Source organism: Papio anubis, unplaced genomic scaffold, assembly GCF_008728515.1.
Source record: "Papio anubis isolate 15944 unplaced genomic scaffold, Panubis1.0 scaffold219, whole genome shotgun sequence".
In the NCBI taxonomy this organism is placed as follows: Eukaryota; Metazoa; Chordata; class Mammalia; order Primates; family Cercopithecidae; genus Papio; species Papio anubis.
The window spans coordinates 43549-65690 of record NW_022162230.1 but is presented as its reverse complement, the minus strand read 5'-3'; the positions used below and the strand labels follow the sequence as shown (position 1 = coordinate 65690).

Here is a 22142-nt window from a genome sequence, read left to right as displayed (position 1 = left end):
CTCTCTCTTGTGAATTACCCTGCCCTGCAAATTCCAGCCATTTAAGCAGCTTAAAACTCCAATCTCTGCCTCCTCATTTTAGTAAGACTGCTGTTCTGTTTAGGATTCATTTTTGTGCTCTGTACTAGAAAGTGGTCCTAGATAGAAAGCTAGGGTGACCATAGCACTCACCTTTGTATTCTCTCAAGGATCACAGTGCTGCCTGTGTGTTCCTGAAAATAGCTGCCTCGTGTATTTTGCCATGTGTAATATTTTGATTGGAGAGTAAGTCTAATGCCATTCTGTCATGACTGGAGGCAGAAATTTTGTTTTTATTTGTTTTTATTAATATGCACTCGCTGTTTCTCTTCTTTTATCCTTATGCAGTCTATCTTGATGATCTTATCCATTCTTAGGAGTTCCAATACCCTTTCTGTTTTCCTTACTTTAAGTTTGTTTTTAGAGATGGAGTTTCACTCTTGTTGCCCAGGCTGGAGTACAATGGTGTGATCTCAGCTCACTGCAACCTCTGCTTTCCAGTTTCAAGCGATTTGCCTGTCTCAGCCTCCTGAGTCACTGCGATTACAGGCGCCCACCACCATGCCTGGCTAATTTTTTTGTATTTTTAGTAGAGACGGGGTTTCACCATGTTGGCCAGGCTGGTCTTGAACTCCTGACGTCAGGTGATTCACCTGCCTCAGTCTCCCAAAGTACCGAGATTACAGGCATGAGCCACCATGCCTGGCCTACTTTAACTTTTTATTAACTTTTCACCTACTAAAAATAAATTACTAAGATGTTAGAATGTATTTGTTTACTTTGCTCTTCTTTTTAGTCATCTTTGCATGTAAAAATAAGACAACAGAAAAAATTTAATGGAATTTCTGATACTGTGAAGGGTAAAGATGATAGCACAATTTGAACAATGTTTTGGGGAAGATGTGGTTATGTCATATTCACAAAACATATCTGGGCAATAGTCCATTTCTCCCATGATTCCAGGCATGCACCCAACAGTCCGTTTCATTATTGCTTATCACTGCCCAAAAGTTCCAAGAAATGATGAAATCAGTCTCATTTGGCATACATTTTTCAGAAGGAAACAAAGCAGAGAAAAAATTCTCAGAGAAATTCATAGCTAGTAACCACTCTCACTTTTATTTTAGTTTCCATAACTGAAATTGCTGGACTTGAGAGCAATTTTTCCTTGCTCAACAGAATTAGGTGACGTGGGGAATCAATTCAATATCTATTTAATGAGCATCTAGAGTATCATGGGGCAAAAAAATAGCAACTTAAAATATTAATTTCTATAGGCAGTCCCCAAATTTGAATCACTTCCTGAAAAATTACTTCTGCTTTTGTCAAGTTTCCTGCTAGCAGTTTAGAGATTGGGCTGTTTCCTGACTGACACATATCCCTTCACACTTCGATAATTTAACTCTCTCAACTGCATGTGAAAGATCTTAGCTGAAGATGACTGACAGTGTTATTTATTCCATGTTAGAGTTGCCTACGGCAACCCAAGCCCAGAATGACTACGGACCACAGCAAAAATGTGAGTTAACCAAGGTAGCATGGAAGACGATGCATAGTGACAGTAGGCTACGGATGAATGGGGCGTAGAATAAGTTTAAAGCAGAGGATGCAGAAGAATCGAGGATAATTTGAGGAAATACTTTTGGTTCAGTTTAAAGTCCAGAGTTGGAATATGAAAAATTGGTGTATGGTACACGATCTGATCTTAGGCCTCAGGTAAACCCTTTTCTAACCATTCACTTCTTTGATCGCATCTTAGAAACCCAACCTAGGGCATTGCCATTATTCCTTCTTGCTCCTCTCTAAAGCGGGAACTTTGTTGGGAGAACTTTATCTCTTTAGCTATATTCGGAGTAACCTTGGACCAGCTGTTTAAAAGTATGGCTGTTTTTCTGACTATGGAATGAGGAGGACACCAATAGTTTTGCTGGTGGATAATACTAAGAGTTTTGTCAGGAAAGAAACTGATTTACACATCTAGATTTTTTTTTTTTTTTTTTTTTTTAACTTCAGTGTTGCACTAGAATGGTGACAGGGAAGAAACAGGGAAGAAAAAGTATCAAGAACACTACAGAGAATAGTCTCTGTGACTGAGGATTTGAAGGCAAAAGAGCCATTTGTACATAGAGCCCCGAGAGAACATTATCTGAGACAGATAGGTAATAGTGCAAATGCCAAAATTAATCCTTGATTTTGTATCTTAGGCAGTAAACTCCCACGAGGTATATTCTTTAGGGTAGTTCCCTAAGCTTTCTCTCTTTTTACTACATAGTTTTACTATTATAATTTTTAATGTCTTTTGAGAATGTTACCTTAATTTGCTAAATCATTCTAGTATACTTGGGATATTTAGACTTATTTCTATTACTATAAATTATACAGCATTGGACATCTTTATTTGTGTAATCTTTTCCTAGTTTTGAATATATCTGTGTTAATTTCTAAGGAATAGAAATATTAAGTTAGAAGTAATGTATATCTCAAAGTATATGTTCAAGGTCACACACACAACTAGGTGATAAATTGGAACCTACTTGGAACTATTTAGAGACTTTCAATATACACCTAAAGTAAATTTAAAAAATTTATTTTACTTCTTGAATTGGCTTGTGGTTACACAAATACAATTATGCTTTGATACCTTTTTTAAATTTAGCATAACACAAGAATGAACGTTTGTGTATTTCATTAAATGTTCTCCTGTGATGCAAATGTCTTTGTAAAAGTTTTACTAGAAATCTAATGCCTTTGGATTCATCAGTCCAAATACTTATTATGCAGAATTCTCTCTTTATGAAGGCATCTCTCATTATACATTTTTTTCTTTAAGAAGTTTAGAATACTCCATAGATACACACATAGATAGAATAATTTATCTAAAATGTAAACAGAAAATTGAAGCCCAAACAGGCAAGTTTAATTTCCTAATTCAAGGTTATTAAACAAAGGAATCAAAATTAGAACTTAAATATCATCTTACTTCATAGAGTTTTGCTCGTTACACGTAATTTCTACACTATCGGACTATGAGATACCTTCGATTTTAAAATAAAGATGTGCTGAAAATACTTCCATTTTTCAAATTTGAAATTTAGATTTAGGTTGTGTGCAACATAGCTAACGTGAAGTAGTGTCCTATGCTTAGAGCATAGGTTTAGGTTGATGTTTTTTTCCATTCCAGAGGCAAACAATGTTATCAGATTCTTGGATGTGCTTGCAGAGGTATTTGTATACCCTGTTCTGCAGAACGTTTCTTTGTCTTGACTATATATCTTACAAAATATTCCATATCAGTTAAAAAAAAAGCCAGTCTTCACTTTATGGATATATCAAAAATGTATTTGACAGGCCTTTTACTGATAGAATGTAGATTGTATTCAGTCTTCTCCTCCTACAAATATTGCTGCCACGAATAAATATGACATTTTGCACGTGTGAGTAGCTGTAGGAAAAATTTCTTAAGGAGAAATTTCTAGGTCAAAGGGTAAATGCCTTTGCCATTTTGGTAGATATTGCCGAATTGTCCTCCAAAGAGGCACCAATTTGTATTCTCACCACCTGAGTATGAGACAGTGTAAGTCACAATTTCAAAGGAAAAAAGCATTCTTTATCTTGATGAATACAGTAAGTTATTTGATACAGGTGTTAGTGGTTACCTTTGACTTTAGAGCAAGTTCCTGATACATCTAGAAAAGGAAACTTTATGGCCTGGATCTCAGTTTCCATTAGGCCAAATTGCTTTAAGATGCGGTATCCTTCCCTGACTTTCTCTTTTCTTTCAACCTATCTTCTGACTCAGGATTGTGCTTTGATTCTCTGTTGTTGCAGCTTCCTCTTCCAGGCCTTCTTGTTCTTGCCTTGTGGCAATAGCTTTGGGGCTTCTGACTGCAGTTCTTATGAGTGTGCTGCTATACCAGTGGATCTTGTGCCAGGGTAAGTGCAAACTTAAACCAAAATTAATCTTTCATTTTACATTATAAAAGCAATATAACATAGCAGGAGCTTTGAAAAATCAAAAAATAATTCAAACAAAATACATCGACATCTTTATACAACTATTTCCTGGGTATAGCCTCCTCATCTTTGACCATGTGCATTTGTGTCAGTGTGTATTTTCTTTTTGTTTTTTGAGACAGGGTCTCCCTCTGTCACCCAGGCTGTGGGTGATAGATTTGTGTGCTGCTATACCAGTGAACCCTGTGCCACTGTACAATCACAGCTCACTGCAGCCTTGTCCTCCTTAGGCTCAAGTGATCCACCTCAGCCTCTCAAATAGCTGGGACCACAGGCACATACCACCATGCCTGGCTAATTTTTGTATTATTATTATTATTATTATTTTTGTAGAGGCATTTCACCATGTTGCCCAGAATGATCTTGAACTCCTGGGCTCAAGGCATTCACCCTTCTTGGCCTCCCAAAGTGCTGGGATTACAGGTGTGAGCCACTGTACCTGACCATATTTTCTTAATAGAACTGCAATCAAGTCCTTTTAAAATTTCTCCCACCTTTCTTTCTTCTAATGCAAGGCTGAGAATAGTTCTTATCATAGTATGCTCAAAATTTTGTATATTGCTTTTTAATTTTATGTTGCCAGAAACATTTTTGTACTGCCATGTGTATTGTGATACTTGAATTTTAATATTAATGATGTTTAACTTTTCACATATAGATATATCATAATGTAATTAAACATATTCTGATTTTTTTTTTTTTTTTTTGCCAGTCTGGTGCTTTCACATTTTCTGAAACTAATTTTTCTAAGTTTAGTTCTTCTAAGTCCTTAAATCTAGTGATCTAGAGGGCTCTCAGTTTATTGTTTTACAGTCTAGAGTCCTAGCTTAGGTTTATGTTTTTAGGGGATGATAGTGACAGATTATACAGAAGTGATTTATTAGGATTCTTTTTTTTTAATTAAAAAAAGTTTTTTTTGAGACAGAGGCTTACAATGTCACCTGGGCTGGAGTGCAATGGCGTGATCTCGGCTCACTGCAACCTCTGCCTCCCAGGTTCAAGCGATCCTCATGCTTCAGCCTCCCATGTAGCTGGGATTACAGGCACCCGCCACCATGCCTGGCTAATTTTTTGTATTTTTATTAGAGACGGAGTTTCACTATGTTGGCCAGGCTGGTCTCGAACTCCTGACTTCGTGATCTGCCCTCCTCAGCCTCCCAAAGTGCTGGGATTACAGGTGTGAGCCACTGCGCTCTGCCGATTTATTAGGATTTTAAGAGTTTAGCTCCAGGGTTTCTACCTCAGATCCAAGTCTGACCTTTGACAAAAAGGAACTCCTAGGGAAGTTGGGAATTTCTAATCCAGGCTGACTAATGTCACAGTCATATGGAAAAAGCACAAATCTATAAGGTGCCAATTTAACAGCTTGATCTCCAAAACTTACATTGGTTGTATGCCAGGTCTTCCTAGAGAACAATTATCTAATATTTATATGAAAAGTACTACTTTCCCCACTTTGTAACTCCCAAATCTAGAGTAGATATATATTCTATTCTGCAATTATATATCTACACATGTGCTCATGGAATATAATGGCTCATACTTGCTCACTGTAGAATTGTGCTTACGGTGAGTTTATGCAAATATGTTTAAGTATTGAAACTGAAGTAGAAAATCAGTAGAATTTTGGAATCTTGGTTGGAATTACCTTGAAAGCATATTCAGTTCCCTTTCATTTTTGATTGTTTGTTTTTGAGACAATGTCTTGCTCTGTTGCCCAGGCTGGAGTGCAGTGGTGTGATCTTGGCTCACTGCAACCTCTGCCTCCTGGGTTCAAGTGATTCTCATGTCTCAGCTCCTAAGTAGCTGGAATTACAGGCGGGTGCCACCATGCCCGGCTGATTTTTTTTGTATTTTTAGTAGAGATGAGGTTTCACCATGTTGGCCAGGCTGGTCTTGAACTCCTGGACTCATGTGAGCCGCCTGCCTCGGCCTCCCAAAATGCTGGTATTACAGGAGTGAGCCACCATGCCTGGCCAGTTTCCTTTCATCTTAACAAAACTATGAGCCAACCATTTTAAAGGAATGCGGATCTTCCGTATTTAAAAGATCTTGGTTAGAACATTCTATCACTTTTCACTTTAGCACCTGTTATGCTTCTCTGCCAGAAAATCCTTTTAAAAAAATATCAACGTAAGTTCTTTTTGCTGAAGTATAAGTGTTTTTTTCCAGTTTTCAACGGTGAGAGTTACATCTGTGATAATAAAAAAGCAAAACCTTTCATTCTAGTTAAGTTTGCTTTTCCTAGTTTCTTTCTTTCTTTTTTTTTTTTTCTGCATTTTTGGTTGGGCATTCTGAATGATTCTGCCTGATTTAAGTAATATACATTATGCAATTATGCAATGTATGCACTGAGCAAAGACAGTACACAGACGCATATCATACAAGCACACAGTTATCTGGTGTGTGTATATTACATGTGCACAGAGATCTCTAGCACAAGTAAAGTACTTGCTCCAGAGTTTTCAGGCAGATTGTTCTACATTTTCTTCTTTGCTCCTTCAGTTATAGTCCTATTCTTGTGTAGTGGAATACATACTTAGTAGATGATGAGGGTGGACATTATGAGGTATTCAAATTGAGACCATGCATTGTTACACATTTCTCTAACCCTTAATCTGAAAAGTGGTGGAGCAGGGAAGACCTGGGACTGCCATATTCCATTTTATCTCCCATTTCATTTCCAAGACTGAGTGGTCCATGAAGATGTGAACCAGGTCCTCTTCTTTCCTAGGCTCCAAGTACTCTACTTGTGCCAGCTGTCCTAGCTGCCCAGACCACTGGATGAAATATGGTAACCATTGTTATTATTTCTCAGTGGAGAAAAAGGACTGGATTTCTAGTCTGAAATTCTGCCTAGCCAGAGACTCACACCTCCTTATGATAACGGACAAACAGGAAATGGTAAATGCAAACATGTAGAAAATGTAGGGGTTTTGTTTTTGTTTCTTTTGTTTTTCTTAGCTGCTATTTAAATGGATCATGTATCCTCTTTTGAGGAACAGAAGGAATCTGTGATTTGGGGGGGGATACTGTATTCTTCCGCTTCCCTCTTCTTCTCTTTCCTCTTCCTCTACTTCCGCCTTCTTCCCTCTCCTTCCCCACTCTTTACTCTTATGCTGTCTGCTCCAACAAACCTCAGTTACAGCAACCCAGATGCTTGCATAGCATGTAAGTGTGTATGTGGGGCAAGGAGGCAGAAGGATGGTGAGTGTTTTGGAGAGGAATTAGACTTGAAATACAGCTCTAGTTAAAAGAAGTCTTAGGTCTGGAAACATACAGGTCCAACAACAAGGTAGCAGATTGTTGGGTTTTGTTTGTTTGTTTGTTTGTTTCTGAGACGGAGTCTCCCTCTGTCATCCAGGCTGGAGCACAGTGGCATGATCTCGGCTCACGGCAACCTCCGCCTCCCAGGTTCAAGTGATTCTCCTGCCTCAGCCTCCCAAGTAGCTGGAACTACGGGCACCCGCCACCACGCTGGCTAATTTTTTGTATTTTTGTAGAAACGGGATTTCACCATGTTAGCCAGGATGGTCTTGCTCTCCTGACCTCGTGATCTGCCCGCCTCAGCCTCCCAAAGTGCTGGGATTACAGGCGTGAGTCACCGTGCCAGGCCTGGCAGCAGATTCTTATATAGTGGAACTTGGGAGGGAGGGAAAGATAGAGATCACAGGGACAGAGTGATTGTGATAAGGGCTTAAATGCCTTCTTTTAAAAAGTTTTCCCTTTATTCACTGGAATCCAGTAAGTTCCAGACTGCAGTGTCAAGAAAGTTGGGATATAAGCACATGTGTTTGTGTGTGTGTGTGTGTGTGGTGGCCTCCACTTCCTTCAGGCCCCTCAGATCCTTCCTATCCACCCAGCAATCTCTTGGAAAAGAACTTGCTATTGGTCCTAGACCATCTCAAGGCAACACAAGGAATTGACATCCTGAGGTTGCCTAGTATAAAAATCAAATTCTAATTTGTCTACATAAATAACATCTATAAGGAAAACAAGAAATCTTAGTTTCGTCTTTAGCACTAATTTAATACTGATTTTTGTGTTTTGCTATTGTTTTCTGTTTTCTTTTTTGGGGTAGAATCTAGTCACAGAGAACAGTTTATTGAGAATTAAACTATATTAACTTACCTTGGAAAAAATCCAGAGGTTACTCTAAAGCAGCTGGGGATAACATATAGTTCCTAAATTTTATAACTACCTATACAGCTACCTATATAAAGCATACAGATTCTTGTTTTCTGTCAAAGAAACACTTACTCCTTTGGAATTCCACATAGAATCTAAACTCTAAATCATTCCACATATGTGACTAACATTTTTTTTTTTTAAGTCTTCTCTGAGTGAGGTGGCAGAATGCATTGAGTCATACTCATTAAACATGCCATCTTAGTTTTATGGCCTCCAGCAAAATAGCCTTGCTTTCTGGACCTTGTAGCAACCCCTATTCTTATTCTGATATAGTGACTCTGAGGGTTCGAGCTGACTGAAGTAAATAGCAGAAGTGAGCCATGAATTTGAAACATTGAGGGCAAAACTCATAAACAGGAGTCGTGAGTCATAGCACAAGACACTGCCACAGAAAATTGTGGTGTAGCAGCTACTATACATTTCACAGTGTGATCATGAGAGGTGAGGAGGGAAAGAATGAAGGCACAGAACATCTGGGAAAATGGCAATATTGCTGTTTCTCTGAGGTATGCAGAGGAAGGGCAGGATCATTAGAGGGATTTTGTCCCTCCTTTGTTTCCTTACATGCCGCCATTCCTGAGACCATTGTTGAGTAAAACCAGGAGAGTTACACTCACTGCATTTCCAAATTGAGTTTATTTTCTCTTAAGGCTCTGTGGGGCCAGGCCAGTGCTGGAGAGGGTGGAATGTCCCTGCTAGATGTCATAAGTTTGACCTTTGACACTCCCCTGGAATCTTACTTGATTCTCTGCTTTGTTTTTCTTGCTCTGACTTTTGTCAGATTCTGTAGAACCGAATTGACTTTTACCTGACCTGCTGCGTCTCTTGTTCTAGTGTTACTGCTCTTTTGTTCTCAGGGCAAGATTTACATACTATTTTGAGGTATGTACAATGTTTCTAGTATCATACTGGGGTCTGAGCCACTACCAAAAGAGCAAAAAGTAAAAATAAAAAAGAGAGAGCTCTATGGATCTGTTAAAACTGAAGTTTTTCAAACTGGCGTTCCATTGGTGGAAAGTGCTAGAGGATTTAGTTGCTGTATGCAGAATCTACAGGCCTATGGAAAATATCCCTCTCGTGCTGTTAAATGGTCATCTTTCATTGAGATACTTAAGTAGAGTTCACCTCCTATCTTAGATCACTTACGGCAAAGTGTACAATAATAACAGAGGCTACCGTAGATTGAGCACCTGCTTTTTGCCAGGTGTTTTATGTATAGTATTCTTTTGGTTTTTTTCCTCTTTGAGAAGGAGTTTTGCTCTTGTTGCCCGGGCTGAAGTGCAGTGGCACAATCTTGGCCCAATGCAACCTCTGTCTCCAGGGTTCAAGCGATTCTCCTCTTTAGCCTTCCGAGTAGATGGGGTTACAGGCGCCTGCCACCACGCCCGGCCTTTATGTATAGTATTCTTAATCGTCACAGCAATTCTGAAAAATAGAGTTCCACATCCCCATTTTGTTGGTGAATGAGTAAAATTCAGAGGAATTGGCTGGGCGTGGTGGCTCCTACCTGTAATCCCAGCACTTTTGAGAGACTGAGGTGGGTGGATCACTTGAGGTCAGGAGTTCAAGAGCAGCCTGGCTACAATGGTGAAACCCCGTCTCTGCTACAAATGCAAAAATTAGCTGGGCATGCTGTTGCGCACCTGTAATCCCAGCTTCTTGGGAGGCTGAGGCACCCGAATCGTTTGAACCCACGAGGTGGAGGCTGCAGTGAGCTGAGACCGCACCATTGCACTCCAGCTTAGGCAGCAAAGTGAGACAGTTTCAAAAAAAAAAAAAAAAAATCAGAGAATTAATGAGTATAAGTCTAAGGCTACAAATCTGGCAGAGCCAAATTTTAAATTCTACTCTAGTGGGCACGGTGGCTCACACCTGTAATCCTAGCACTTTGCAAGGCCATGGCAGGTGGATTGCCTGAACCCAGAATTCAAGACCAGCCTGGGCAACATGGCAAGACCCTGCCTCTACAAAAAAATACAGAAATTAGCTAGGTGTGGTGGCATGCACCTGTGGTCCCAGCTACTCGGGAGGCTGAGGTGGGAGAATTGCCTGAGCCCAGGAAGTCAAGGCTGCAGTTAGCCATGATCACAGCACTGCACTCCAGCCTGGGCAATGGAGTGAGAGTTTGTCTCAAAAAAAAAAAAAAAAAATCTACATCAACTCACCTTCAAAGTCACTTATAGAAATATTGTATTTGACAACTTCCAGAATCCATTTTGCACATGTTCAACAAGATAACTTTTTCTACTAATTGTCTTCTGGTTTCTTTTCTATACATATTTAAAATTTTTTTTGAATTTGACATACAGAATGTACATTGTATGACTGTGGAGATTTAAATTTATTTATTGTGATGAAGTCTCACTATGTTGCCCAGTGTGGTCTTGAACTCCTGGGCTCAAGTGATCCTCCCGCCTTGGTCTCCCAAAGTGCTGGGATTATAGGCTTAAATATATTTAAAATAGTGAGATGCTTACTTATTGTCTTTTTTTTTCTCTCTGGGACCTTAAGATTATTCTTGATAGAGAAAATAAAAACAAAATGGAAATTAAATTGCTCTATTATTTTCTCATTTTTGTGTTAACATTATAGCATCAGCCCTTACTCCTTCTTGCCCTTTGAGTATATCTTTAGATGTTTGGATATATTCAAATTCTTGATTTTTCTTGCCATTTTCCCCCCACCAAGCTCAGTTCATCCTGGATGTTGTTAGCCGTGATTCCTTGTAGTTATTGGTATGTTATTTTAAAGTATGTATTCATTAGTGAGTTCCCAGTGAAACTGCTTTGGTTTCTTTAAATCTATTCTGATGTTCCTTGCCCTATAATATCTCTCTTCCTCATTATCATAATTGGAATTATATGATCCAACTTTACTGTTGTAACAACCTCTCATTCAACTTTACCTGTCTTCCTAAACTTGGGATTCCCTGAACTTCTGGCATGGGCTTCTCACATATTTAGGATTTACATCTAATAATACCCAAGTTTTCCTTCTTTGGGTACAGCAATACAAACACTACGGTAACATGGTCACTTTTCTGTATATTTTTAATCGGGTAATGAAAACAGCTTGGTTTCTCTCAGACAGTCATGAGTATGCTTCTACTGTATTTCTTACTAGCTGTGTGAACTTCAGCAACTTTCTTAACCTTTTTGACTCTCAGTTTCCTCATGTACAAAGTGAAGATAAAACTTTCTAGACTGGCGGGGTGCCGTGGCTCATGCCTGTAATCCCAGCACTTTGGGAGGCCAAGGCGGGTGGATCATTTGAGGTTCAAAGTTCAAGACCTGGGCAATATGGTGAAACCCCATCTATACTAAAAATACAAAAATTAGCCGGGCATGGTGGCACATGCCTATAATCCCAGCTACTCAGGAGGCTGAGGCAGGAGAATCACTTGAGCCCTGGAGGCAGAGGTCGCAGTGAGCCGAGATCAGGCCACTGCACTCCAGCCTGGGAGACAGAGTGATACTCTGTCTCAAAAACACAAAAATCTCAAACAACAATATAAAGTCCAGAGCCAAAAATAACTTTTACTTTGCTCTTCTGTGTCCCAAGACACGATTTCAGTAAAAGCTACATCACAGAGTAAATTATGACTTGTTGAATTGAGTATTTTGTTTATGAGGAAATCTGAGATGATATGTCAGAAGATTCAAAGAAATGGCTGGAAACAGGGTAGATGGTAGGGGAACTGTTTTACTCTGGAGGTCTTCACAGTCTGGTAATGTGTGTCTTTTGTCACGCTTCTTTATAATCAGATTAAGCAGCTAGTGTGAACTGCGTAACAAGGGATGGGCATGATAGGCTAGGATATTTCCACTCTTTTTTAACTTGAAAAATTGTGGGAAAATATGCATAACATAAAATTTACTATTTTAACCATTTTCAAGTGTACAGTTCGGTGGCATTAAGTACGTTCCTATTGTACAACCTTCACTACCATCATCTCCAGAACCTTTTCATCATCCCCAGCTGAAGGTCTGTACCTCTTAAACAATAACTCCCCTCCTCTAGCTCCTGGTGGTCACTGTTCTACTTATCGTCTCCCTTGTGGGAATTCCCCTGTCGCTGCTTTCAGGATGATTTTAGCTACGGGTTTGGTGGGACAAAACAGAGCTATACTGTCTAAAAATACCTTTGTGCTATGTTTTTAGGCGTTTTGGAACCCGTTATTTTGTATTTTGCTTTTATCAAATAGTATTATTTCATTCTTGGTTTTTACTAAGCATTAAATTATTCCAGGTAATAAAAAATTGCAACCAGATTTTTTTTTTTTTTTTTTTTTTTTTTTTTTTTAGTCGGAGTCTCGCTTTGTTGCCCACGCTGGAGTGCAGTGGCACAATCTCGGCTCACTGCAAGCTCCGCCTCCCGGGTTCACGCCATTCTCCTGCCTCAGCCTCCTGAGTAGCTGGGACTACAGGCGCCCGCCACCGCGCCCGGCTAATTTTTTGTATTTTTAGTAGAAACGGGGTTTCACCGTGGTCTCGATCTCCTGACCTTGTGATCCGCCCGCCTCGGCCTCCCAAAGTGCTGGGATTACAGGCGTGAGCCACCGCGCCCGGCCTAACCAGATTTTATTTTAGTTTTAAACAGTATTTTTACACATTCTGCATCATTTCACTATTGCTTAAATCTTTTCATAGTCTTAGATAAAATTCTACTAATTTTCAATTGTCATGAGCTATGAGCATGTTTATAGAAATCATTTTGCTTGTGGTCATTTATTTACATTGTATTCCCTAGAATTAAGTTGGCTAATCAAAAGATATGATTTTATAGTTTCAATGTATTGTTAGTTTTTCTTAATATGGGTTGAAATAACTTACATACATTCTGCAAACCATGTTAATTTGGAAGTTTAAGGGATATGCTTTGTGCCTTAATGATATTTTAATTTCAGTTAAAAATATTACATACAGAAGTGTGTGTGGAAGTTATAAATGTTGAACTAAAAAAGCAAAAAAGGAAAAGAAAAGAAAAAGTGCACCTGATTTTGTTTGTTTGGATTTTATCTTCACTTTGCTTTTAGGGTTTGCATTTTTTCTAAAATATAAGCAAACATTACAAACGCTAAGTGACATAACACCTAAGTGTTCTAGCTCACACCTTCTCTGGGTGACAAGAGTTCTCAGTCACCACCTTTACCTATACTTTTGTTGTTGTTGTTTGAGACTCTCACCCAGGCTGGAGTGCAATGGCACAATCTTATCTTACTGCAACCTCCACCTCCCAGGCTCAGATGATCCTCTTATCTCATATCTCAACCTCCCAAGTAGCTGGGACTACAGACATGTGCCACCTTGCCTGGCTAATTTTCATATTTTTTGTATTAACAGGGTTTTGCCATGATGCCCAGGCTGATCTTGAACTCCTGGGCTCAAGAGATTTTCCTGCCTTGACTTCCCCAAGTGCTGGAATTACAGGTGTCAGCCACTGCAGCAGACTAATTTATACTTTCATGCTGTTTCTACAGTTATACTTTCTACAATTTCTACTTTCATGCTGCTTCTATATTCTCTCTCTCTCACTCATACACACACACACACACACACACACATCCATGAGTACATAGAATAGGTTTTAGCACTATGGTTTTGAAGGCCTCTTCCAAGTGGAAGATTTTCGAGTGAAGGTGCCATAATAAACATTTTCAATATCTAGCCTCACCAATGAGAAGTTGTAAAAGGACTGACTGATCAAGTGACATAGAATTATATGGGTCTTGAGGGTAGTAAATGAGCACAGGATTGGGGTTTGTACGTGGGCATTACCCAATCCTAGCTCTTCAGACTCTAATTGAAGTTTCTGAGCAAATCTTTATCAATTTCTGTGCTTCATTAGCTGCCATTCCTCCTCTTGAAATGAAAGAAAAAGAAATGGACTATTTTTCTCATAATTCCAACGGAGAAATTGGGAATTACTCTTTTATTCCTTTTGTTAATTTTAATTAATTTATTTTTTCAAATATTTAGTTTATAATTTTTGATTCACATATACTCAAATTTTATATACTGTGAATGCAGTAACATTTAATTTTGAGTCTTTTAGATTGTGGCTATCACTACCACACCAATTTTGTGAAAATATTTTTTAAAAATCCATTTTTTTCCTAATTTAAATAATTCTTTAAACAAGTTGGTTAAGAAATGCAAAAATCTTAAGCTATGTTGAAAATTACAGTGTCATTTCATCTGTCGTATACTTCATTCACTCTCCTGTCTACCTCCTTACCCCCAGCATGCACAGTTAAGAGTTTTACAGAGAGAAAGTAAAAAATATAGAGTTTCTGTTCAGAGGGTTTTAACTTCCTGCAGCATAATACCTGATTGTGTGTTCTTTATTTCTATAAATACTTATTAAACCTAATTCTTTTAAAAAGAGATGGGATCTCACTCTGTTACCCAGGCTGGAGAGCAATGGCATGATCATAGCTTACTTCAGCCTCAAACTTCTGAGGCTCAAGTGATCCTCCTCCCTGCCTCTGCCTCCCAAGTAGCTGAAGCTACAAGCACATGCCACCATGACCAGTTGGCTAAATTTTTTAATTTTTGTAAAGATAGAGTATTACGATGTTGTCCAGACTGGTTCTGAACTCCTGGCCTCAAGTAATCCTCTCACCTTGGCCTCCCAAATTGCTGGTATTGTAGGCATGAGCCACTATGCCTGGTCTGCATTTATTGAGTATAATTTTATGTATTTTTCTAACTGCTAGGGATATGGTAGTCAAGAGTTGTTGCTGTTATGATGTTTACATTTTATTTTATTTATTTATTTTTAAGGAAAATGATATTTTAAATTTAATTTTGTTATTAACATTTTTTAAATTGACACATAATTACATATATAGGGTATTTATCTGAAGGAAATAAAATCAGTATGTTGAAGAGATATGTTCACTCTCATGTATATTGTAGCAATATTGACAATAGCCAAGATATGAAATCCACCTAAATGTTCAACAACAAATAAATGGATAAAGAAAACTAACAGAAGAACAGAAAACCAAACACTGCATGTTCTCACTCATAAGTAGGAGTTGAACAATGAGAACACATGGACGCAGAGAGGGGAACATCACACACCGGGTCTGTTTGGGGGTCGGGGGCTAGGGGACGGATAGCATTAGGAGAAATACCTAATGTAGGTGACGGGCTGATGGGTGCAGTAATCCACCACGGCACGTGTATACCTATGTAACAAACCTGCACATTCTGCACATGTACCTCAGAACTTAAAGTATAATAATAAAAAATGAAATAAAGAAAATGTGGTATGTATACACACTAGAATACTAATCAGCCATAGAAAATAATGAAATCCTGTCATTCATAGCAAAATGGATGGAACTAGAGGACACCATGTTAAGTGACATAAACCAGGAACAGAAAGTTAAACACTGCATGTTCTTGCTTATGTGAAAACTAAAAAAAAGTTGACCTCAGAACAGAGGATAGAAGAAGCTGGGAAGGGCTGGGGAAGGGGAGGTTAGGGAGAGTTATGTTAAAGTCTACAAATTACCCCTAGATAGGCAAAATAAGTTCTAGTGTTCTATTGCAGTGGTCTCCAACATTTTTAGCACGAGGGACCTGTTTCGTGGAAGACAATGTTTCCATGGACCTTTTGCGGGGGGGGGTGGTTTCAGGATGAAACTGTTCCACCTCAGATCATCAGGCATTAGATTCTCATAAGGAGCAGGCAACCTAGATCCCTCCCATGCGCAGTTCATGATAGGGTTTGTACTCCTATGAGAATCCAGTGCTGCCGCTGATCCGCTGATCTGACAGGAGGCAGAGCACAGGCGGTAATGCTGGCTCGCCCAGCCACTCACCTCCTGCTCTGCAGCCCGGTTCCTAACAGGCCACAGATTGGTACTGTCCATGGCCTAGAGGTTGGGGACCCTTGCTCTACAGCACTGCAGGGTAACTAGAGTTAACAACCATGTATTGTATATTTTCAAATAGCTAGAAGAGAGGATTTTGAATGTTCCCAACACAAAGAAATGGTAAATGTTTGAAGCGATAGACTACTTACCCTGCTCTGATCATTACACATTGCATACATGTTACATGTGCTTTCATTGTCTTTGGCAGAGACAGACAAAACTAAATAAATGAATATGGTGATATGTGCTTTAAAGAAAATGAAACAGTATGATGTTATAGTAAATGTGAATACTATTTTAGATTGGTTAGTTAAGGAAGGCCTCTTTCGGGAGGGAACATTTGAGTTGATATCTAGACCTGATTGACAGCCATGTAGAAGTCTCAGGAAAGATAGTCCAGGCAGAGGGAAAAGCTATGCAAAGACCCTAAAGCAAGAATGACCTTGGCATGTGAAAGGAACAGAAAGAAGGCTCATGTGGCTGGCACCTAGGAAGTGAGTAAATGGTTAGCAGGGGCTAGATTATGTAGGACTGTGTGTACATTATAAGGATTTTAGATTTTATTCTGTGTGAAAAGTGAGACCACTGGAGGACATTAATAAGGGGCACAGAGTGATGAAAAGTTTAGCACTGGGAGAGAAAACTTGGATGATTATTTGATAAGGATCCAATTCTTGGATGAATTCTTTCACCCACATGACCTCGTCTTCTCATCTCTAAAGGTGAGGATAATAATAGTTGCCTACTTTCCAAGATTGTCAAGAATTTCATAACTGGAAAGAATCCTGGAAAATATCTAAGCTAAACGCTCATAAAGAAGTTGAAGCTCAGCCAGAGTAAACCACCTGCTCATCTTCAGATAGAAGGAGGGAGCTAGGAGCCTCCAGAATTTTGTTTCTGTTTTGTTTTCCTGAATGCCACACTGTGTATGTAGTATTTCAAATGATGTTGGGAATGAACGCAGAGGGATTTTGCAAACCTTAGAGTGCAATACAAATGTAAGAGATAATTGTTTTCAGGATACTGGGTTCTGAGAGAACAAAGTCATCATAAGGCATAGATTATTTGGGAAGAAAAGCACTGATAAACAAGTCATACTCATTTTTCAAATGCTTCGTCTAGGAACCACCACAGTCATGTCCTGAATGGAAACAGGACTGAAACCCAGTGAAGAGAAAATAGAGGTTATTCTGACCATGAGAAATAGCACAAAAGATTCCTTTTCTCTCCTGTAGTGTCTTTACTAGAAGTGCAAAGAGGCTTTTTGCCTCTCTTAACTTTATTTTATTTTGTTTTTTTTGAGATAGAGTCTCACTCCGTCACCAAGGCTGAAATGCAGTGGTGCTATCTCGGCTTACTGCAATCTCTGCCTCCTGGGTTCAAGCAATTCTCATGCTTCAGTCTCCCAAGTAGCTGGGATTACAGGCACCCATCACCATGCCTAATTTTTTTTTTACTTTTTTATTTTTAGTAGAGACGGGAGTTTTGTACCACATTCACCAGGCTGGTCTCAAACTTCTGACCTCAAGTGATCCACTCACTTCGGCCTCCCTAAGTGCTGGGATCACAGGCATGAGCCACTGTGCCTGACCTTCTCTTAACTTTAGAAGAGCAACTCTATTTGTGCTCATGCAGGGTCCAAGTAGGCAAAGAGAGACAGTTAAGAGCAGAGCCCATAAATTCTTACTCTTCAGCAATCATCTTTCAGGAGTGGAATAAAAACAACATCAAAATGGGACATCTGGTGGTATAATAATCACCATAGGCAGTTGAAATTGTGTTGCTTTCTTAGTAGTTTCTAGATAAAAAAGAATATTTTATTCCAAAGGTGTTTGACCAATTAAGCTGTCATTAGAAAATATTGAACGTGTAATTGTTAATTACACCAACACTAAATCCCACAACAGAATTACCTTGGATTATCTTTTTAACCTTTTATTTTAATCTATTTTAATCTTTAATATTTTATTTTATTTCATTTATAGAGGCAATTCTCTTAGGATATAAACTTCTTTATTTGAATGTCAGACTTTGCAGATCGAAGGATCTTTTATCTCTGTTCTGTTGGGTAACATGGCACACATAAGTGGTGTAGCCGATATACCTTTACCTTAAACTTATTCCCTTAAGAATTGTTTTCTTCTTGCCATATACAAGATTGACAAGGACATGGAAAATAAGACTTTGGAAAAAAACCAAGAATATTGCTATAGGTTTAATCATAATTTACATATTTAAGGATGGGAAAGATGACCACTTCTGCAGCAAATGTGGAGCTTCTTTCTTTTGAAATAATCTGAATACCTGTCAGGTGCTCCCTTTAATTAAGGAGAAAATTGCAGTGGAAGGTAGAGATGTAATATTATCTTATTTGCTACATTATAAGAATCCAGATATGGATAGAAAGGTCAATTCTAGGATGCTGCTCCTCTCTACAGTTAACACATCTTTAGAATTAGATGTTAAATGAGAAATTAGTTATTTAGAGTGAATAGTTGTCTTATCTTGGGCTGCTGTAACAAAATACCATAGACTGGATGGCTTAAACAACAGATGTTTCTCTCTCTCAGTTCTGAAGGCTGGAAAATCCAACATCAAGGTTCTCTGGCTTCTGGTGAGGACCTACTTCTGGCTTGCACATGGTTGCCTTTTTGTTGTATCCTCACTTGGCAGAGAGAGTGCTTTGGTCTCTTCTTCCTCTTGTAAGGACACTAATTGCATCACGGAGGCCCCACCCTCATGGCCTTGTCTATACCTAATTACTTGTTAAAGGCTCCACCAGCAGGTATCATCACATTAGGGGTTGGGGGTCAACATACTGATTTTAGGAAGCATTCAGTCCTTAAGAGTGGTGGTGATGGAGGGTGTAAAGCATGCTAGTTTGTCTTTTAATTAATTACTTAACTTAGTATTAGGAATCCAACACGGAAAGGAATAGTTGTTTGACTGTGACACTAGGTCTCGTTTTTGGTTTTCAACCTTTCTCTTAGAGCCTGCTCCAAGATTTCCTCAGTGAGGCCTTTCACTGGGTTGGTCTGAGGAACAATTCTGGCTGGAGGTGGGAAGATGGATCACCTCTAAACTTCTCAAGGTAAGGGGCTTCAAAGGAGTGCCAAGAAAGAGAGAGAAGAAAAAGGAAAGCCAAATTATGATACTTGGGGAATAGATTAAGAAGAGCAGATGGAGAGGAGAGGAAAAAGTGAAAAGGAGAGGAAATAGGGAACAAGGAAGGGAATGAACAATGGGTAAGGGCAAAAAATAAAAGTAAAAAAAGGTGATAACATTTTAAAGAGAGGCTAATGAATAATTTTAATTCTTCTGCCTGAATAGGGAGAAAGAATTTGCCTTTCAACTCCTTTTCTGTGCATACGGCCTCAAGTGATTGACTTTTCTGATTTCTTACAGGATTTATTCTAATAGCTTGGTGCAGACATGCGGTGCCATCAACAAAAATAGTCTTCAAGCTTCAAGCTGTGAAGTTCCTTTACAATGGGTGTGTAAGAAGGTCAGACCTTGATGGATGACCACTCTGTCCTGACCCTCAGATCTGTCATGTATCCCTAAAAGGAGGGAGCTGGCCACTGGCTGTTGGGAAAGCCATGAGTATGTAGTTAGCAAATACTGAACTTGCTCAGATATGGCATTAGATGCAAGACAACCTCCTGGGGATTGATGCCTAACTGATGGATTCTCTTTGAGACTATTTAGATATTATGTGAACAATTTAAAGACCAGATATAAGCAAATTTTTGAAATAGATAAGTTTGTTTTTTGTATTTCTCAGTATGGCAACTAATGCTGCCACTCTCATCCCCATCCCAACCATCTCTGTCAAAAATATACCTTTTTCATATTATATTCTGAGCTAATCTGATAAAATCTATGCCAATATATACTGTTGCTTATGTAGTAGATAAGTATGTTATTGCTGTACTCCTCTAGTACATTACTGATCCCTGATGGTATATTTTTATCCTAACAGTGACTCTTTGCAAATCAAGCTTTGTTCTAAAGAATAAACCTAGCTGGCATGGTGGTGTGTACCTGTAGTCCTAGCTATTTGGGCAGCTGTGGTGGGAGGGTGGCTTGAGCCCAGGAGTTTGAGGCTGCAGTGAGGTATGATTGCCCCACTGCACTCCAGCCTGGGAGATAGAGCAAGACACCATCTCTAAAAAGAAAATAAATAAATAATGCTAATGTGAGAATATAAATTGTGGGAAGTGAGTGAGGGCAAGGTGGTACTTCCCCCTTCTCAGATCTTCACACTTAATGCAAAAATCCGGTCCTAATTGATTTTGTTTGTTTCCTGAGTATACATAGATGTGGTTGAATTAAGCAATGTGTGATTGTATCTTTTCCATTCTGTGACTGTTTGACCTGCATTTTAATTTCAAGATAGCAGTCAATTCGAGAAGGCATTTTCATAGAGGAAAGTTTACAGAAACACTTTATGTGGTTGGATCACCAGATTATCTTAGGTACTAAGGCCTCAAAAATAAGAAAAACTTTATTATTTCTCCTTAGTAGAGTTTGGACATACATAAGGAGAGAAGGTACAGTAACAAAATAGACCATAATTCTGAAGTGTTGGTGATCCTGGATTGTAATCTTTTTGTCTTTATCTTTCATAGTTGTGTTTTTTTTTTTTTTTTTTTTAAAACACGGACTGTATCTTATCTACCACTGTATCCCAAATACCTAAGATGGTGCTTACATTCAGTGATAAATAAATAAATGGATGAGTAAAAAAAAAATGAAAACTGTTCATTCTAGTTATTTCTGTTAGCCCGTAAATTAGAGGAATTAAAGATGAGAAAAACAGTATATCCTAATCCTCCCTAACTCACCAGTATGAGTCTTCAGTAGCTAACTCTAAAAAGGCAAAGGGCCAGTTAATCTGGATACAGTGCTCATAGAAGGAAGTCGTGGAAACAAGCTCCTGTCTCCTAGTGATCTCTTTCCTTTGGTTCTGGTGCAGGAAGTGTCCCTGAGTTACGGATATGACGGTAGTGACTCTCACTTCATTAAGGATGTAATGAGAGCGATTCCATGTGGGCCATGGCTTGGCTACTGCAGGGTGGACAATTTCATTTACTTGTTGAAAGAGAAGAAAAGGAGAACTACAGCCGGGTCTTAAATTCTCACCTGAGCAGGCAGGATGTGTGCAGACCTCCTCTGTGACTAGGGTTCAGGCCTTTTATAAGGATTTATCCACCTATTATCAGAACTGGGTGTGGTTCTTCATTGCTTTGTCTCCCTTAAGGTTGTTACAAGAGAAGTAACAGTTTACTTCCTGGTTGCTTATTTATTCCTTAGACTTATTTATGAAGGGCTGGGGTCAGTCAGTAACTCAATTCTTGTACCTTACCTAGTGAAATAAAGTTTGGTAAAACTAGAAATGAACAGTTGTTTTGATTAGCACTTACATTGCACAGCGGACTCCTTTGATGGACATTATACATTAAACATATCTGGGACATTCAGTGTTTGGAATAAGACATTTATTAAAGATTATAACAGAGCAGTCACAAAAATTAAAATGAAGAAAATCCAGGAACACACAGAAGGAGGCGGAGCAAGAAGCCTCCACCGATTTTTCCCCTGTAGGAATACAAATGAAACAATTATCCGCACAAGAAAGCACCCTTGTAAGAACCAAAAATCAGATGAGCAGTCACAGTACCTGGTTTTAACATCAAATCAACAAAAGAGGCACTGATGAGGGCAGGAGAGACAGTCTTGATTTGCCAGTGCCACCCCTTCCCCATCTCCCAGCAGCACAGTGTGGGGTGGAGAGAGAGTCTGTGTTTCGGGGAGGAAGAGTGCAGTGACTATGGGACTTTGCAGTGGAACTCAGTGCTGCCCTGTCAAAGCAGATAGCAACGTGGGACAGAATTTAGCCATTGCCCACAGAGGGAGCATTTAGACCATCCCTAGCCACAGGGGAATGGCCCATCCCAGTGGTCGGAACCTGAGTTTCTGCTAGTCCCACCACTGCAGGCTACAGCACTCTGGGATCCTAAATAAACCT

At 39.1% G+C, this 22142-nt stretch overlaps 1 protein-coding gene across 4 annotated transcripts; it reads left to right on the top strand.

The window, feature by feature from the left end:
• The first annotated feature begins 1333 nt into the window (after nucleotides 1-1333).
• On the top strand, nucleotides 1334-20925 carry LOC116272833 (killer cell lectin-like receptor subfamily G member 1). 4 transcript variants are annotated; one of them, XM_031661662.1, is made up of 6 exons: nucleotides 1334-1537; nucleotides 3847-3951; nucleotides 6767-6826; nucleotides 18682-18725; nucleotides 19102-19202; nucleotides 19517-20925. In XM_031661662.1, exons 1-6 carry the CDS (start codon nucleotides 1456-1458, stop codon nucleotides 19626-19628), a joined length of 504 nt encoding a protein of 167 aa, XP_031517522.1. In that variant the 5' UTR covers nucleotides 1334-1455; the 3' UTR covers nucleotides 19629-20925. The 4 variants fall into 4 exon arrangements, with proteins under 4 accessions (XP_031517522.1, XP_031517523.1, XP_031517521.1 ...); XM_031661661.1 differs by lacking the exon at nucleotides 18682-18725 and having other exon boundaries at nucleotides 1340-1537; nucleotides 6767-6936; XM_031661664.1 differs by lacking the exons at nucleotides 1334-1537; nucleotides 18682-18725 and adding an exon at nucleotides 1544-1734 and having other exon boundaries at nucleotides 6767-6936.
• Nucleotides 20926-22142: the final 1217 nt, after the last annotated feature.

Bases quoted from the DNA above. Each gene is read 5' to 3' on its own strand.
- LOC116272833 (XM_031661661.1), top strand. From the start codon at position 1,456: ATGACTGACAGTGTTATTTATTCCATGTTAGAGTTGCCTACGGCAACC. The intron at 1,538-3,846 runs GTGAGTTAACCA...CTGTTGTTGCAG, and splicing joins CTACGGACCACAGCAAAAAT to CTTCCTCTTCCAGGCCTTCT. The intron at 3,952-6,766 runs GTAAGTGCAAAC...CTTCTTTCCTAG, and splicing joins CCAGTGGATCTTGTGCCAGG to GCTCCAAGTACTCTACTTGT.